This window comes from Cherax quadricarinatus, chromosome 66 (genome assembly GCF_038502225.1).
Source record: "Cherax quadricarinatus isolate ZL_2023a chromosome 66, ASM3850222v1, whole genome shotgun sequence".
In the NCBI taxonomy this organism is placed as follows: Eukaryota; Metazoa; Arthropoda; class Malacostraca; order Decapoda; family Parastacidae; genus Cherax; species Cherax quadricarinatus.
This window is the reverse complement of record NC_091357.1, coordinates 15,283,057-15,303,056: the sequence shown is the minus strand read 5'-3', so window position 1 is coordinate 15,303,056 and position 20,000 is coordinate 15,283,057. Positions and strand designations below refer to the sequence as shown.

The window sequence follows — 20,000 nt, the reverse complement described above, 5'->3', positions numbered from 1 at the left end:
GCTGTTGTCATCCTCGGATCATTGACGTACCAAGAGCTGTTATCATCCTTGGATCATTGACGTACCAAGAGCTGTTATCATCCTCGGATCATTGACGTACCAAGAGCTGTTATCATCCTCGGATCACTAACACACCAAGAGCTGTTATCATCCTCGGATCACTAACATACCAAGAGCTGTTATCATCCTCGGATCATTGACATACCAAGAGCTGTTATCATCCTTGGATCATTGACGGACCAAGAGCTGTTATCATCCTTGGATCATTGACGTACCAAGAGCTGCTATCATCCTCGGATCATTGACGTACCAAGAGCTGTTATCATCCTCGGATCACTAACATACCAAGAGCTGTTATCATCCTCGGATCACTAACATACCAAGAGCTGTTATCATCCTCGGATCACTAACATACCAAGAGCTGTTATCATCCTCGGATCACTAACATTCCAAGAGCTGTTATCATCCTTGGATCATTGACGTACCAAGAGCTGCTATCATCCACGGATCATTGACGTACCAAGAGCTGTTATCATCCTCGGATCACTAACTTACCAAGAGCTGTTATCATCCTCGGATCACTAACATTCCAAGAGCTGTTATCATCCTTGGATCATTGACGTACCAAGAGCTGTTATCATCCTTGGATCATTGACGTACCAAGAGCTGTTATCATCCTCGGATCACTAACATACCAAGAGCTGTTATCATCCCTCGGATCACTAACATGCCAAGAGCTGTTATCATCCTCGAATCACTAACATTCCAAGAGCTGTTATCATCCTTGGATCATTGACATACCAAGAGCTGTTATCATCCTCGGATCACTAACATACCAAGAGCTGTTATCATCCTCGGATCACTAACATACCAAGAGCTGTTATCATCCTCGGATCACTAACATACCAAGAGCTGTTATCATCCTCGGATCACTAACATACCAAGAGCTGTTGTCATCCTCGGATCACTAACATACCAAGAGCTGTTATCATCTTCGGATCAATAGCATACCAAGAGCCGTTATCATCCTCGAATCACTAACATACCAAGAGCTGTTATCCTCGGATCACTAACATACCAAGAGCTATTATCATCCTCGGATCACTAACATACCAAGAGCTGTTGTCATCCTCGGATCACTAACATACCAAGAGCTGTTATCATCCTCGGATCACTAACATACCAAGAGCTGTTGTCATCCTCGGATCACTAACATACCAAGAGCTGTTATCATCCTCGGATCATTAACATACCAAGAGCTGTTATCATCCTCGGATCACTAACACACCAAGAGCTGTTGTCATCCTCGGATCACTAACATACCAAGTGCTGTTATCATCTTCGGATCACTAGCATACCAAGAGCTGTTATCATCCTCGGATCACTAACATACCAAGAGCTGTTATCATCCTCGGATCACTAACATACCAAGAGCTATTATCATCCTCGGATCACTAACATACCAAGAGCTGTTGTCATCCTCGGATCACTAACATACCAAGAGCTGTTTTCATCCTCGGATCACTAACATACCAAGAGCTGTTGTCATCCTCGGATCACTAACATACCAAGAGCTGTTATCATCCTCGGATCACTAACATACCAAGAGCTGTTATCATCCTCGGATCACTAACACACCAAGAGCTGTTATCATCCTCGGATTACTAACACACCAAGAGCTGTTATCATCCTCGGATCACTAACATACCAAGAGCAGTTATCATCCTCGGATCACTAACATACCAAGAGCTGTTGTCATCCTCGGATCACTAACATACCAAGAGCTGTTATCATCCTCAGATCACTAGCACACAAAGAGCTGTTATCATCCTCGGATCACTAACACACCAAGAGCTGTTATCATCCTCGGATCACTAACATACCAAGAGCTGTTATCATCCTCGGATCACTAACATACCAAGAGCTGTTATCATCCTCGGATCACTAACATACCAAGAGCTGTTGTCATCCTCGGATCACTAACATACCAAGAGCTGTTATCATCCTCGGATCACTAACATACCAAGAGCTGTTATCATCCTCGGATCACTAACATACCAAGAGCTGTTGCCATCCTCGGATCACTAACATACCAAGAGCTGTTATCATCCTCGGATCACTAACATACCAAGAGCTGTTGTCATCCTTGGATCACTAACATACCAAGAGCTGTTGTCATCCTCGGATCACTAACATACAAAGAGCTGTTGTCATCCTCGGACCACTAACATACCAAGAGCTGTTATCATCCTCGGATCACTAACATACCAAGAGCTGTTGTCATCCTCGGATCGCTAACATACCAAGAGCTGTTGTCATCCTCTGATCACTAGCATACCAAGAGCTGTTGTCATCCTCGTATCACTAACATACCAAGAGCTGTTATCATCCTCGGATCACTAACATACCAAGAGCTGTTGTCATCCTCGGATCACTAACATACCAAGAGCTGTTGTCATCCTCGGATCACTAACATACCAAGAGCTGTTATCATCCTCGGATCACCAACACACCAAGAGCTGTTATCATCCTCGGATCACTAACATACCAAGAGCTGTTGCCATTCTCGGATCACTAACACACCAAGAGCTGTAATCATCTTCGAATCACTAACATACCAAGAGCTGTTGTCATCCTCTGATCACTAACATACCAAGAGCTGTTATCATTCTCGGATCACTAACATACCAAGAGCTGTTATCATCTTCGGATCACTAACACACCAAGAGCTGTTATCATCCTCGGATCACTAACATACCAAGAGCTGTTATCATTCTCGGATCACTAACACACCAAGAGCTGTTATCATCCTCAGATCACTAACATACCAAGAGCTGTTATCATCCTCGGATCACTGACACACCAAGAGCTGTTATCATCCTCGGATCACTAACATACCAAGAGCTGTTATCATCCTCGGATCACTGACACACCAAGAGCTGTTATCATCCTCGGATCACTAACATACCAAGAGCTGTTATCATCCTCGGATCACTAACATACCAAGAGCTGTTATCATCCTCGGATCACTAACATACCAAGAGCTGTTGTCATCCTCGGATCACTAACATACCAAGAGCTGTTATCATCCTCGGATCACTAACATACCAAGAGCTGTTGTCATCCTCGGATCACTAACATACCAAGAGCTGTTATCATCCTCGGATCACTAACATACCAAGAGCTGTTATCATCCTCGGATCACTAACATACCAAGAGCTGTTGTCATCCTCGGATCACTAACATACCAAGAGCTGTTATCATCCTCGGATCACTAACATACCAAGAGCTGTTGTCATCCTCGGATCACTAACATACCAAGAGCTGTTATCATCCTCGGATCACTAACATACCAAGAGCTGTTATCATCCTCGGATCACTAACATACCAAGAGCTGTTGTCATCCTCGGATCACTAACATACCAAGAGCTGTTATCATCCTCGGATCACTAACATACCAAGAGGTGTTGTCATCCTCGGATCACTAACATACCAAGAGCTGTTATCATCCTCGGATCACTAACATACCAAGAGCTGTTATCATCCTCGGATCACTAACATACCAAGAGCTGTTGTCATCCTCGGATCACTAACATACCAAGAGCTGTTATCATCCTCGGATCACTAACATACCAAGAGCTGTTATCATCCTCGGATCACTGACACACCAAGAGCTGTTATCATCCTCGGATCACTGACACACCAAGAGCTGTTATCATCCTCGGATCACTGACACACCAAGAGCTGTTATCATCCTCGGATCACTAACATACCAAGAGCGGTGAACAAACAGGTCAGTCTTCAACAACAAATCTGAAGGGTACAAGAAGCATCCAGAGAAAGTTCAGAACGTAGAAATGAAAACGTTGTGCAAGATTATAGTTATAGCTGTGTGTAGGAAGACTGGCTTGTTAAAATGGTCTGGCCATTTAGAGAGGATAGAGCAAAATAGGATGTCCAAAAAAGGGTGAATGAATTCCAGATGGAACACAGTAGGGGTAGTGGATTCTCCCAGGAATAATAATAATAGTAATAATAATTATAGTAATAATGGTAACAATAATAATGTTATAATAATAATAAGTTTTAATAATATTAATATAATAGGTTGTAATAATAATAATGAGAGGAAGAAGGTTTAAAAAAGGCTTTAAGTGCTACGGGCTTGAGTATCTAGCAGATGTGTACTCACCTATTACTCACGTATTTGTGGTTGCAGGGGTCGAGTCATAGCTCCTGACCCCGCCTCTTCACTGATTGCTCCTAGGTCCTCTCTCTCCCTGCTCCATGAGCTTTATCATACCTCGTCTTAAAACTATGTATCGTTCCCGCCTCCACTACGTCACTGTGTGTGTGTGTACTCACCTAGTTGAGGTTGCGGGGGTCGAGTCCGAGCTCCTGTGTGTGTGTGTGTGTGTGTGTGTGTGTGTGTGTGTGTGTGTGTGAGCGCTTTACATCGGAGCGAGCAGTGAAGAATGTTATCGATGTCGGATTTCTCGGGCTTTTGGAGTAGAGTAACGTTTTCATGAAGGAATTCAGTAAAACCAGATAGCCGGACTTGAGTCCTGGAGGTGACGGAGGGAGTGAGGATATTGCTGTGTGTAGGAGCATTTGGACTGTGATGTTTGTGCTCTCCTGACAATAAACCTGTTGAATGACAACAAATACATTGACACACAACAAACACACACAGACAAAAACACACATAAACATACACACAGACAACAAAGACACACAGACAAACACATACAGACAATAAACACACACAGACAAACACACACAGACAAACACACACAGACAATAAACACACACAGACAAACACACACAGACAATAAACACACACACACACAACAAAGACACAGACAAACACACAGACAATAAACACATACAGACAATAAAGACACACAGTCAAACACACACAGACAATAAACACACACAGACAGACAACAAAGACACAGACAAACACACAGACAATAAACACATGCAGACAATAAACACATACAGACAATAAAGATACACAGTCAAACACACACAGACAATAAACACACACAGACAACAAAGACACAGACAAACACACAAAGACTAAACACATACAGACAAGGAAGACACACAGACAAACACACACAGACAATAAACACACACAGACAAACACACACAGACAATAAACACACTCAGACAACAAAGACACAGACAAACACACAGACAATAAACACATACAGACAATAAACACATACAGACAATAAACACACACAGTCAAACACACACAAACAATAAACACACATTTTTTATGAGAGAGCCACAGAATTTGGTAAACACAAGCCTATCTGATATTATCCTGATGTCAAATGACTTCGAACAGGCGATAAATGACATGCCCATGCACTCTGCCCCAGGGCCAGACTCATGGAACTCTGTGTTCATCAAGAACTGCAAGAAGCTCTTATCACGTGCTTTTACCATCCTATGGAGAGGGAGCATGGACACGGGGGTCGTCCCACAGTTACTAAAAACAACAGACATAGCCCCACTCCACAAAAGGGGCAGTAAAGCAATAGCAAAGAACTACAGACCGATAGCACTAACATCCCATATCATAAAAAAATTTGAAAGGGTCCTAAGAAGCAAGATCACCACCCATCTAGAAACCCATCAGTTACACAACCCAGGGCAACATGGGTTTAGAGCAGGTCGCTTCTGTCTGTCCCAATTACTGGATCACTACGACAAGGTCCTAGATGCACTAGAAGACAAAAAGAATGCAGATGTAATATATACAGACTTTGCAAAAGCCTTCGACAAATGTGACCATGGCGTAATAACGCACAAAATGCGTGCTAAAGGAATAACAGGAAAAGTTGGTAGATGGATCTATAATTTCCTCACTAACAGAACACAAAGAGTAGTAGTCAAGAGAGTAAAGTCTGAGGCGGCTACGGAGAAAAGCTCTGTTCCGCAAGGCACAGTACTCGCTCCCATTTTGTTTCTCATCCTCATATCTGACATAGACAAGGATGTCAGCCACAGCACCGTGTCTTCCTTTGCAGATGACACCCGAATCTGCATGACAGTGTCTTCCATTGCAGACACTGCAAGGCTCCAGGCGGACATCAACCAAATCTTTCAATGGGCTGCAGAAAACAATATGAAGTTCAACGATGAGAAATTTCAATTACTCCGATATGGTAAACATGAGGAAATTAAAACTTCATCAGGGTACAAAACAAATTCCAGCCACAAAATAGAGCGAAAAACCAACGTCAAAACCTGGGAGTGATCATGTCGGAGGATCTCACCTTCAAGGACCATAACATTGTATCAATCGCATCTGCTAGAAAAATGACAGGATGGATAATGAGAACCTTGAAAACCAGGGATGCCAAGCCCATGATGACACTCTTCAGGTCGCTTGTTCTGTCTAGGCTGGAATATTGCTACACACTAACAGCACCTTTCAAGGCAGGTGAAATTGCTGACCTAGAAAATGTACAGAGAACCTTCACAGCGCGCATAACGGAGATAAAACACCTCAATTACTTGGAGCGCTTGAGGTTCCTAAACCTGTACTCCCTGGAACGCAGGCGGGAGAGATACATGATTATATACACCTGGAAAATCCTAGAAGGACTAGTACCGAACTTGCACACGAAAATCACTCACTACGAAAGCAAAAGACTTGGCAGACGATGCAACATCCCCCCAGTGAAAAGTAGGGGTGTCACTAGCACGTTAAGAGACAATACAATAAGTGTCAGGGCCCGAGACTGTTCAACTGCCTCCCAGCACACATAAGGGGGATTACCAATAGACCCCTGGCTGTCTTCAAGCAGGCACTGGACAAACACCTAAAGCCGGTACCTGACCAGCCGGGCTGTGGCTCGTACGTTGGATTGTTTGCAGCCAGCAGTAACAGCCTGGTTGATCAGGTTCTGATCCACCATGAGGCCTGGTCACAGACCGGGCCGCGGGGGCGTTGACCCCCGGAACTTTCTCCAGGTAAACTCCAGGTAAACACAAGCAACAAAGACACACAGACACAAACACAAAAAATAAACACACTCAGATAACAAACACACACAGACAACAAACACACCAACAGACACAGACAACACACACACCAACAGACACAGACATCAAACACACCAACAGACACAGGCAATAAACACACCAACAGTCACAGACATCAAACACACCAACAGACACAGGCAACAAACACACCAACAGACATAAGCAACAAACACACCAACAGACACAGGCAATAAACACACCAACAGACACAGACATCAAACACACCAACAGACACAGGCAATAAACACTCCAACAGACACAGGCAACAAACACACCAACAGACACAGACAACAAACACACCAACAGACACAAGCAACAAACACACCAACAGACACAGGCAATAAACACACCAACAGTCACAGACATCAAACACACCAACAGACACAGGCAACAAACACACCAACAGACATAAGCAACAAACACACCAACAGACACAGGCAATAAACACACCAACAGACACAGACATCAAACACACCAACAGACACAGGCAACAAACACACCAACAGACACAGACATCAAACGCACCAACAGACACAGGCAATAAACGCACCAACAGACACAGGCAATAAACACACCAACAGACACAGGCAACAAACACACCAACATACACAGGCAACAAACACCAACAGACACAGACATCAAACACACCAACAGACACAGACAACAATCACACCAACAGCCACAGACATCAAACACACCAACAGACACAGACATCAAACACACCAAAAGACACACACACATCAAACGCACCAACAGACACAGGCAACAAACACACCAACAGACACAGGCAACAAACACACCAACAGACATAGGCAACAAACACACCAACAGAAACAGACAACAAACACACCAACAGACACAGACAACAAACACACCAACAGACACAGGCAACAAACACACCAACAGACACAGGCAACAAACACCCCAACATACATAAGCAACAAACACACCAACAGACTCAGGCAACAAACACACCAACAGACATAGGCAACAAACACACCAACAGAAACAGACCTCAAACACACCAACAGACACAGGCAACAAACACACCAACAGACACAAGCAACAAACACACCAACAGACACAGGCAACAAACACACCAACAGACATAGGCAACAAACACACCAACAGAAACAAACTTCAAACACACCAACAGACACAGACAACAAACACACCAACAGACATAAGCAACAAACACACCAACAGACACAGGCAACAAACACACCAACAGACATAAGCAACAAACACACCAACAGACACAGGCAACAAACACACCAACAGACATAGGCAACAAACACACCAACAGAAACAGACCTCAAACACACCAACAGACACAGGCAACAAACACACCAACAGACATAAGCAACAAACACACCAACAGACACAGACAACAAACACACCAACAGACATAAGCAACAAACACACCAACAGACACAGGCAACAAACACACCAACAGACACAGGCAACAAACACACCGACAGACACAAGCAACAAACACACCAACAGACACAGACAACAAACACACCAACAGACACAGGCAACAAACACAGCAACAGACATAGGCAACAAACACACCAACAGAAACAGACCTCAAACACACCAACAGACACAGACAACAAACACACCAACCGACATAAGCAACAAACACACCAACAAACACAGGCAACAAACACACCAACAGACATAAGCAACAAACACACCAACAGACACAGGCAACAAACACACCAGCAGACACAGGCAACAAACACCCCAACAGACACAGGCAACAAACACACCAAGAGACACAAGCAACAAACACACCAACAGACACAGACAACAAACACACCAACAGACACAGGCAACAAACACACCAACAGACACAGGCAACAAACACACCAACAGACACAGGCAACAAACACACCAACAGACATAAGCAACAAACACACCAACAGAAACAGGCAACAAACACACCAACAGACACAGGCAACGAACACACCAACAGACACAGGCAACAAACACACCAACAGACACAGGCAACAAACACCAACAAACACAGGCAACAAACACACCAACAGACACAGACAACAAACACACCAACAGACACAGGCAACAAACACACCAACAGACACAGGCAACAAACACACCAACAGACACAGGCAACAAACACACCAACAGACTTAAGCAACAAACACACCAACAGAAACAGGCAACAAACACACCAACAGACACAGGCAACAAACACACCAACAGAACCAGGCAAAAAACACACCAACAGACACAGACAACAAACACACCAACAGACACAGGCAACAAACACACCAGCAGACACAGACAACAAACACACCAACAGACACAGGCAACAAACACACCAACAGACACACCAGCAGATACAGGCAACAAACACACCAACAAACACAGGCAACAAACACACCAACAAACACAAACAAACATAGGAGAGTACATATTAAGAAAGTACATCATTGGTTGTTTGTTGTCACCTAAAAGAATATTAATTGCTTGAAGAATGTATGTGTGAACCACCTCATTACTCTCTCTCTCTCTCTCTCTCTGTTTCTCTGTCTCTTTTTTTTTTTTTTTTTTTTTTTACACAGGGTTTGACAAGGTTAAGGATCCCTAGCTTTATTGACAGCTATTTACAGGTTAAGGATTCCTAACTTTATTGGCAAGCTAAGAGCTGTTACCTACATCAGCTCATTTGAAAGCATTTTTATTGTTATGAGACATACAAGTAGGGAACAGGATGAAGTTGGAGCCATCTGTGGGCCAGCATTTTCATTTGATCAACTGACTTTATCTCGTTGACATCATTATGCTGTACAAATGTGTTCCATACTCGAGTCATCCTGGGTATGTATGATCTCAGATGGAGTGATGTTCTTGAGAAGGGTACAGCCAGAGTGAAGTTGCTGCTTTCTGCCCGTCTTGTGGCATAAAAGCTTGTTTCACGCTGTCCTCGAAGTGGATCCAAGTGTGGTATTTTGACAATATTGGCCTTGTACATAACAGTAAGGCCACCCACATCCCTCCTAAGTTGAAGGCTCTGCTGAAATGACAGATCTATCCAGGATGGGTCCAGGCGAGAGATGAGACGTCTTGCTCTGTTCTCTACTCTGTCAAGCAGTCGCAGATGAGAGGGGGGGGCAGGCAAACCAAGAAAGTGGAGCTGCATACTCAAGGTGTGAGCGTACTTGTGCCTCGTACAGGATCTTGCAACCCCTACTGTCAAGCAGATGGGAGATACGGCGAAGTGCTGTAAGCTTCCTGGCTGCCTTGTTTGCAAGATTTACAACGTGGTTCTTCATGGTTAGTTTGGAGTCAAATTTCACCCCAAGGATATCAACTTCTTCTCCAGGTGCAACATCCTCCCATTCATCCTTACTACTGCACCAGCATTACCATCATGGTGCCTAGAGACGATCATCATTTGCGTTTTCTCAGGTGCAAATGTTACTTGCCATCTATTTCCCCAAGCTGATATAGCTCTCAGCTGGTGATTGATGTAGCTTAGAGCAGCTGGCATTTCTTCTCTTGGATAAGTGAATGTCAGTGTACAGTCGTCTGCATATGCATGTGATTCTGGGATGAGATGAAGAAGGTCGTTGAAGTAGACATTCCATAACAATGGACCCAGCACGCTTCCTTGTGGAACACTTGCCCCAGTAGGATGTCTTGCTGATTTCATTCCATTGAGAACTACACTTAGAGATCTACCATGAAGGTAATCACTGAGGAGACATAGCGTAGAGCCTGCAATTCCCAGTGCTTGAAGTTTTGCTAAGAGGCCCTGGTGCCACACCCGGTCGAAAGCACCAGCAATGTCCAGTGCTACCACACAGCTGACTTTGGATTCATCCAGTGACTGGTGCCACTTAGTGGAGAGGTTTAACAACAGATCAGCAGCAGAGTAACCTTTCCTGAAGCCATATTGACGATCACAAAGTAGTGAGTGGTAGTCAGAAAACTCTGTCATTTTCTTGAGATTATTGTCTCAAGGATCTTACCAGTGATTGACAGGAGTGACACTGGTCTGTAGTTGCTGATTTCTGCTCTCCTCTTCTTTTTGTGAACAGGGACTACATTTGCCTCTTTCCATAGAGAGGGCCATTTACACTGTACTAGGCAGTGCTGAAAGATGCGAGTTAGAGGTGCTGCTAGCTGGTCTGCACATCTTCTAAACAATCTTGGGCTCAACTTGTCTGGGCCCACAGCCTTTTCTTGGTCAAGCGATTTAAGTAGGAAATGCACCTCCTCCTGCCTTATTGTCACCACTGACAGTTTTGACACAGTTCTTGCAGCTAGCCAAGGAGGGTCCCTTGCTGGATCAGGAACTTGCATTTTGGTAGCAAAGTGTTCAGCAAAGAGGTCCGCCTTCTCTTGACTACTAGTAGAGGTGGTCCATCCTGTCGATTTAGAGATGGAATAAGTTCATCAGGCAGATAACCTTGTCTGTCCTTGACCAGGGACCACCAGGTTTTGGAGCCTACCCTACCTGATGCTAACTTTCTTTTAGTGTCCACCTCCCATTTAGCAATGGCCCACTTTTGAACATCACCCATATGCCTACAGGCTTGCATGCGCAAGTTCCTGTTATAGGTGGTAGGATGTCTCTTATACCTTCGCCATGCTTTGTACTTAGCAGTAGCAGCCTCTCTACAACGAAAGCCAAACCAAGGCTGATCTGTAGGCTTCGTCACATATTGCCGGTGAGGAATGTGTTCTTGTTGTAGATTAAGGATGTGTCCAGTAAAGGCTTTCACTTGGTTGTCAACATCCCCTTGGAGAAGAGCATTCCAGTCGGTGGTGGCGATCTCAGAGCAAAGGGCTGGCCAATTACCTCTTTCCCATAGCCAGGTTGTGCGTGTGGACTCCTCACCTCGTTCTGTTGGGATCTTAAGTGTCGTAAAAACAGCCTTGTGGTCAGACGATCCAACATAACCGAGGGGTTGACAAGTGACTATGCCTTCTGCCAGATCACTCACTACTGGGTCAAGGGAGGAGCCAGAGATATGAGTAGGGAAATCAACAAAGTTTCTCATGTCAAACACTGCAAGAAGGTCATCAAAGTCCCTCTGTATAAGGTGCTGGTTGAGGTCACCAACAATTATAATATGTTGACAGTTGTGTTGTAACAGAAGGGAGTCAATATTTTCCATTAGGAAGTTGATAGGGTCTGCATGTTGCCACTGAGGTCTGTACATTGCACATGCTAGTACAGAGGTATTAGTGTTTATACAGAGCTTGAAGAACATCATTTCAAGATGTGTAGGGGTGGCAACATCAATGTGCTGGGCATGAACACTTTTAGAGAAGCACACAGCAACACCTCCTCCTTGCCCTTGCCTGTCTCTTCTCATCCATGAGGTGTAGCCAGCAATTCTTGCAAAATTTTCTGGAGTCCTGTCATCTGTCTCTCTCTCTCTCTCTCTCTCTCTCTCTCTCTCTCTCTCTCTCTCTCTCTCTCTCTCTCTCTCTCTCTCTCTCTCTCTCTCTCTCTCTGTCTCTCTCTTCTCTCTGTCTGTCTGTCTGTCTCTCTCTCTCTCTCTCTCTCTCTCTCTCTCTCTCTCTCCCTCTCTCTCTCTCTCTCTCTCTCTTCTCTGTCTCTGTCTCTGTCTCTGTCTCTGTCTCTTCTCTCTCTCTGTCTCTCGCTCTCTCTGTCTCTCTCTTTGTCTCTCTGTCTCTCTCTCTCTCTCTCTCCTCTCTCTCTCTATCTCTCTCTCTCTCTCTCTCTCTCTCTCTCTCTCTCTCTCTCTCTCTCTCTCTCTCTCTCTCTCTCTCTCTCTCTCTCTCTCTCTCTCTCTCTCTCTCTCTCTCTCTCTCTCTCTCTCTCTCTCTCTCTGTCTGTCTGTCTCTCTCTCGCTCTCTCTCTGTCTCTCTCTCTCTTTCTCTGTTTGTCTCTCTCTCTCTCTCTGTCTGTCTGTCTGTCTGTTTGTCTCTCTGTCTCTCTCTGTTTCTCTCTCTCTCTCTCTCTCTCTCTCTCTCTCTCTCTCTCTACACAGGGTTTGACAAGGTTAAGGATCCCTAACTTTATTGACAAGCTATTTACAGGTTAAGGATTCCTAACTTTATTGGCAAGCTAAGAGCTGTTACCTACATCAGCTCATTTGAAAGCATTTTTATTGTTATGAGACATACAAGTAGGGAACAGGATGAAGTTGGAGCCATCTGTGGGCCAGCATTTTCATTTGATCAACTGACTTTATCTCGTTGACATCATTATGCTGTACAAATGTGTTCCATACTCGAGTCATCCTGGGTATGTATGATCTCAGATGGAGTGATGTTCTTGAGAAGGGTACAGCCAGAGTGGAAGAATTGCTGCTTTCTGCCCGTCTTGTGGCATAAAAGCTTGTTTCACGCTGTCCTCGAAGTGGATCCAAGTGTGGTATTTTGACAATATTGGCCTTGTACATAACAGTAAGGCCACCCACATCCCTCCTATGTTGAAGGCTCTGCTGAAATGACAGATCTATCCAGGATGGGTCCAGGCGAGAGATGAGACGTCTTGCTCTGTTCTCTACTCTGTCAAGCAGTCGCAGATGAGAGGGGGGGGGGCAGGCAAACCAAGAAAGTGGAGCATACTCAAGGTGTGAGCGTACTTGTGCCTCGTACAGGATCTTGCAACCCCTACTGTCAAGCAAATGCGAGATACGGCGAAGTGCTGTAAGCTTCCTAGCTGCCTTGTTTGCAAGATTTACAACATGGTTCTTCATAGTTAGTTTGGAGTCAAATTTCACCCCAAGGATATCAACTTCTTCTCCAGGTGCCAACACCCTCCCATTCATCCTTACTACTGCCCCAGCATTACCATCATGGTGCCTAGAGACGATCATCATTTGCGTTTTCTCAGGTGCAAATGTTACTTGCCATCTATTTCCCCAAGCTGATACAGCTCTCAGCTGGTGATTGATGTAGCTTAGAGCAGCTGGCATTTCTTCTCTTGGATAAGTGAATGTCAGTGTACAGTCGTCTGCATATGCATGTGATTCTGGGATGAGACGAAGAAGGTCGTTGAAGTAGACATTCCATAACAATGGACCCAGCACGCTTCCTTGTGGAACACTTGCCCCAATAGGATGTCTTGCTGATTCCATTCCATTGAGAACTACACTTAGAGATCTACCATGAAGGTAATCACTGAGGAGACATAGCGTAGAGCCTGCAATTCCCAGTGCTTGAAGTTTTGCTAAGAAGCCCTGGTGCCACACCCGGTCGAAAGCGCCAGCAATGTCCAGTGCTACCACACAGCTGACTTTGGATTCATCCAGTGACTGGTGCCACTTAGTGGAAAGGTTTAACAACAGATCAGCAGCAGAGTAACCTTTCCTGAAGCCATATTGACGATCACAAAGTAGTGAGTGGTAGTCAAAAAACTCTCTCTCTCTCTCTCTCTCTCTCTCTCTCTCTCTCTCTCTCTCTCTCTCTCTCTCTCTCTCTCTCTCTCTCTCTCTCTCTCTCTCTCTCTCTCTCTCTCTCTCTCTCTCTCTCTCTGTCTCTCTCTCTCTCTCTATCTCTCTCTCTCTCTGTCTCTCTCTCTCTCTCTCTCTCTCTCTCTCTCTCTCTCTCTCTCTCTCTCTCTCTCTCTCTCTCTCTCTCTCTCTCTCTCTCTCTCTCTCTGTCTCTCTCTCTCTGTCTGTCTCTCTCTCTCTCTCTCTCTCTCTCTCTCTCTCTCTCTCTCTCTCTCTCTCTCTCTCTCTCTCTCTCTCTCTCTCTCTCTCTCTCTCTCTCTCTCTCACTCTCTCTCTCTCTCTCTCTTTCTCCCTCAACAAAAAATTAGGTGATGTGATATTTTATGAAAACCTTAATTTGTTCTCCTTTCTTTTCCATCCCTTCAGCCCCCTCCCCTCCCACCTCCCTCCCACCTCCCTCCCACCTCCCTCCCACCTCCCTCCCACCTCCCTCCCACCCTCCATCCCTCCCCTCCATCGCCCCCTCCCTTCCTTTTCCTCCCTCCCCTTCCCCACGCCATCCCTTATTAAAATTCTTCTCAGAAATCTGGCGTTCGTTCTCTTATTAGTGTCCCTCGTACTTGCCCCCTCCTCCTCCACCCCTCCTACCCCTCCTCAACCCCTCCTACCTCCACCCCTCCCTACCTCAACCCCCTCCCCCTCTATCCCTTCAAACAACCCCTCTCGTCTCCATCCCTTCAAAAATCTTTCCTTCCCTTTAAACACTCCCTCCTCTCCAAACTCTCCCTCCTTCTCTCCAAACACAAAACACTATCCTAGTGTAAATGATTTATAATATTAAACTATCCTATATTAAATTATTTACAACGTATTATTATCATATAATGATTTACAACATTAAAGTATCCTGTAGTAAATAATTTACAACATCAGACTGTCTCATATTGGGTTGCAACATCAAACTATCTTACAGTAAATGATTTACGTTGTTTTACCGACTCGTATAACCTGGTTGACCAAGCCAGATCAACCCTGGAAACCAGTCGCAGGTACATCAGCCTGTGGTTGTAGGTTGTACCACAAGTGTGTTTGTGGTGCAGTGCCATGGACTTTCAGGTTGTACCACAAGGTTAGGTTAGGTAATGTTTGTTAGGAAACAGGACAAGTGTTTCCTAACACAAGGTTAGGTTAGGTAATGTTTGTTAGGAAACAGGACAAGTGTTTCCTAACGCGGGTCTTAGGTCTTAGTTTTATGATGACCCGCCACCAGAGCTTTTGGTCACCTGACCGAGGCCTTTCACTGGCTTACCCCTCCACCCCTTTAAACGTTATCGTTATAATTATAACCATTTCATTATCTTAGTGGTACTGTGCCAAATAGTTTCTTGTAGTCTACGACAAGACAAGTTGCCTTGTCTCTCTCCTCTCGCTTGATCTCTGGCAGCGTCTTAGTGATGCGTCACATGTTGAAATTTCGTTCTGGCTAATGAGAGACAGCTTGTACAGTGCTGCTGCTGCTTCTTTCAGTATTCATGACCTCTTTCTTCCCCTCTCTCTCTATCTCTCTCTCTCTCTCTCTCTCTCTCTCTCTCTCTCTCTCTCTCTCTCTCTCTCTCTCTCTCTCTCTCTCTCTCTCTCTCTCTCTCTCTCTCTCTCTTGGAGAATAAGACAAATTAACTAAAAAGTACTATTTTGCAGCAAATTCACCCCAATGAGCTAGTTACTGAGAGGATACAAACACACACACACACACACACACACGTATATGAATGGTCAAATATTCACTAAAACACATATTATTGTTGCTGGTAACGAGGCACTGTTCCTGTATTAACAGTATACCAGTTTTCTGCTATAGCGGATTCTCGTCGTTCGTTAATTTTAACGAACCCGTATATATATATATATATATATATATATATATATATATATATATATATATATATATATATATATATATATATATATATATATATATATATATATATATATATATATATATATACATATATACGCTATATGTGTGAGATGTTCGCTGGGAGGCGTTGTGGAGGCTTGATCCTGCGTCTAAAAGCACGGAGCAGTGGTATGAATTTGACAGTCAGTCTCGCCCATATATCAGGGTAGAGAGAAAAAATAAGAAAATGATAAAAATAAGAGCAAAGAGGAGATAATAGTCACGTGAGAGGAAGAAAGGGTCTTAGAGATGGCTGAGGGGAAGTGAAATGAACGAGGGGGAGGGGAAATATTGGTGAGAGGGAGGAGAGATAAGGAATAGTGAGAGAGAGCAAGAGACGGAGAGAGATAGCAGAAATGAGCGTTAATGAGTGAGAATGACAGGAGGGAATAGGTTGTATGGGACAGTGTAGAAGACTGTAAAACTGATAAAGGTTGGCAGCACAAGCCAAAGGAACAACAGATTGTGGGAAAAGGCACAACAGATAGCAGATAGGGACATGAAAAGGCAACAGAGGGGAGCAGGAAAGGGCCAAGAGGGAGAGAATAGAAAGCAAAAGAGCAAATAAAAAAAATTATTAAAGCGGTGTAGAAATAGTAGATGTGGAGCAGAAGAGACGTGGGAAAGACGAGAAGATAGGAAAGAAGGGAAAGAGAAAGTCGATGTATTCCTGTCTGTGTATACACAAAAATACATACACATCGGTGTATATACATAGATAGACATACCTCAGATGCACAGTTATTGGTCTGTATGTCTGTATACACAAAGATGCATAACTGGCGATGTATATAGACACACATGTCAGTGTATATCCATAGATATACATCCATATCGGCACATATACACACACACAGAGGCGTGGCCAGGAGCCGTAAACCGACCAGTCGACCTCTACAACCACAAATAGGTGAGTATACACATATAAAATATATATACACACACACACACACACACACATATATATATATATATATATATATATATATATATATATATATATATATAGTATATATATATATATATATATATATATATATATATATATATATGTATGTATATATATATATATATATATATATATTTAGTATGTATGTATATATATATATATATATATGTAGTATTTATATATATATATATATATTTATTATTTATATATATATATATATATATAGTATATATATATATATATATATATATATATATATATATATATATATATATATATATATATATATATAATATATATATATATATATATATATATATATATATATATATATATATATATATATATATATATATATCACAGTACAGTATTCCCTCTTGTTGTCACCTGAGTGAGTGACGTCATGATCAGCTGGTATTGTTTACAAACAATATTGCTACCACGAGGTCACTGAGATTTCATCACGACACAAGCAGAGTGTTATTGTTGCTCCAGTGATAACTCCTGCTAATTGATATCCCTCTGTCATCTTTAATCCCTTTCAGTCGAGCTCACGATAGTATTGAATGCGCTCAGCTTTGCTCATTAATTTGTTGGGGGCATTTGCATGCCTAATTAAGCTTGAGATAGAGCTTTCATTTAAAGCTAATGATTTGGTATTGAAGTTTGTTAGAGTGCACGATTTCGCATATGGCTGGCTGTTTATGTGTCATACAGAGCCATGTTTGCGTAGTGTATGTATACCGAGAGACGTGTATAGCTGGATGTACACCGAGAGGTGCGTAAATCTCTAAATATGCAACAAGATGTGCGTATCTGTGAATATACAGCAAGAGGTGTGTATATCTGTGTATATACACACGGAGGTGTATATACCTGTATATATATACTCCGAGAGGTGTACCTTCACACACCTCCCACACACCTGACCTCCCACACACCTGACCTCCCACACGTGTCCTCCATCAGAAAACTTAAGGATGTAGTTAAGTGGACATGAAGCCCCAGGTCATTAAGGTGCAAACAAGGTCGCTCATTATTTTATTGCTGGCACTCTCTGGCACTTCAACTCCCTCTCAACAGTGGCACCCCTCACTCCTCCCTTAACAGTGGCACTCTTCGCTCCTCCCTTAACAGTGGCACTGTTCATACCTCCCTTAACAGTGGCAGTCTTCATTCCTCCCTTAACAGTGGCACTCTTCATTCCTCCCTTAACAGTGGCACTCTTCATTCCTTCCTTAACAGTGGCACTCTTCATACCTCCCTTAACAGTAGCACTCTTCATACCTCCCTTAACAGTAGCACTCTTCATTCCCCCCTTAACAGTGGCACTCTTAATTCCCCCATAACAGTGGCACTCTTCATTCCTCCCTTAACAATGGCACTCCTCAGGCACCCCTGTGCAGGGTCACTTCAACCCCGTCACACACACACACACACACCCATCTTGGTGTACATATCTTGTGATATAGACTCAAATTAAGTTGTAATAAACAGCTGTCACTGTACAGTAGTACACATGTGGACATGTACACTTACCTCAGCAACTACTGCCTGGCCAGCTAGTCGACCTCTCTGGCCTCCCGTGTACAACACCATCCCTGAGAAGTGTACATAAGAGTTAGTACCCTGCAGTGTATATTAATTTTTTACAAAAAAACGTCGAAAGCGTCAGGATCATTACACACTGTTGCGTTTGTACAGATGTACATCTCGTATTACATTTGTTTTAAGCTTGTTTCGTTTATGAGGTTTGAAGCCTATCTACTGAAGAGGGTCATCAAGACTTCATGTCACGTAAACAACACCAGTTAATAATACTTTAAAATGTTAAATAGTAAAGTCTCACAATATATACACTGAGAATTATACACCGAGAGGTGTATATATCTCAGTGTATATATCAGTGTATTTACACAGAGTATAAATCTGCAGTGTGTGTGTGATATTGGTGTTAAATAAAAAATATAACAATGTTATAGAAGCTGAGATATTAACATATAATGACTGAGATTAACATTGTTATAATGACTGAGATTAACATTGTTATAATGACTGAGATTAACATTGTTATAATGACTGAGTTTAACATTGTTATAATGACTGAGATATTAACATATAGTGACTGAGATATTAACATTGTTATAATGACTGAGATATTAACATTGTTATAATGACTGAGATATTAACATATAGTGACTGAGATATTAACATATTGTGACTAAGATATTAACATTGTTATAATGACTGAGATATTAACATTGTTATAATGACTGAGATATTAACATTGTTATAATGACTGAGATATTAACATTGTTATAATGACTGAGATATTAACATTGTTATAATGACTGAGATATTAACATTGTTATAATGACTGAGATATTAACATATAGTGACTGAGATATTAACATATTGTGACTGAGATATTAACATTGTTATAATGACTGAGATATTAACATATAGTGACTGAGATATTAACATATTGTGGCTGAGATATTAACATTGTTATAATGACTGAGATATTAACATATAGTGACTGAGATATTAACATATTGTGACTGAGATATTAACATTGTTATAATGACTGAGATATTAACATATTGTGACTAAGATATTAACA

At 42.8% G+C, this 20,000-nt stretch overlaps 1 protein-coding gene across 1 annotated transcript in view; it reads right to left on the bottom strand.

Annotated features, from left to right (window-relative positions):
* LOC128704137 (serine-rich adhesin for platelets-like) overlaps positions 1–20,000 on the bottom strand; it is a 268,281-nt gene that overhangs the window by 67,916 nt on the left and 180,365 nt on the right. The window contains exon 2 of the mRNA XM_070099125.1: positions 18,917–18,978. Coding sequence (XP_069955226.1) covers positions 18,917–18,976 — 60 coding nt within the window. The 5' untranslated portion in view covers positions 18,977–18,978. The remainder of the gene's footprint in view (positions 1–18,916; positions 18,979–20,000) is intronic.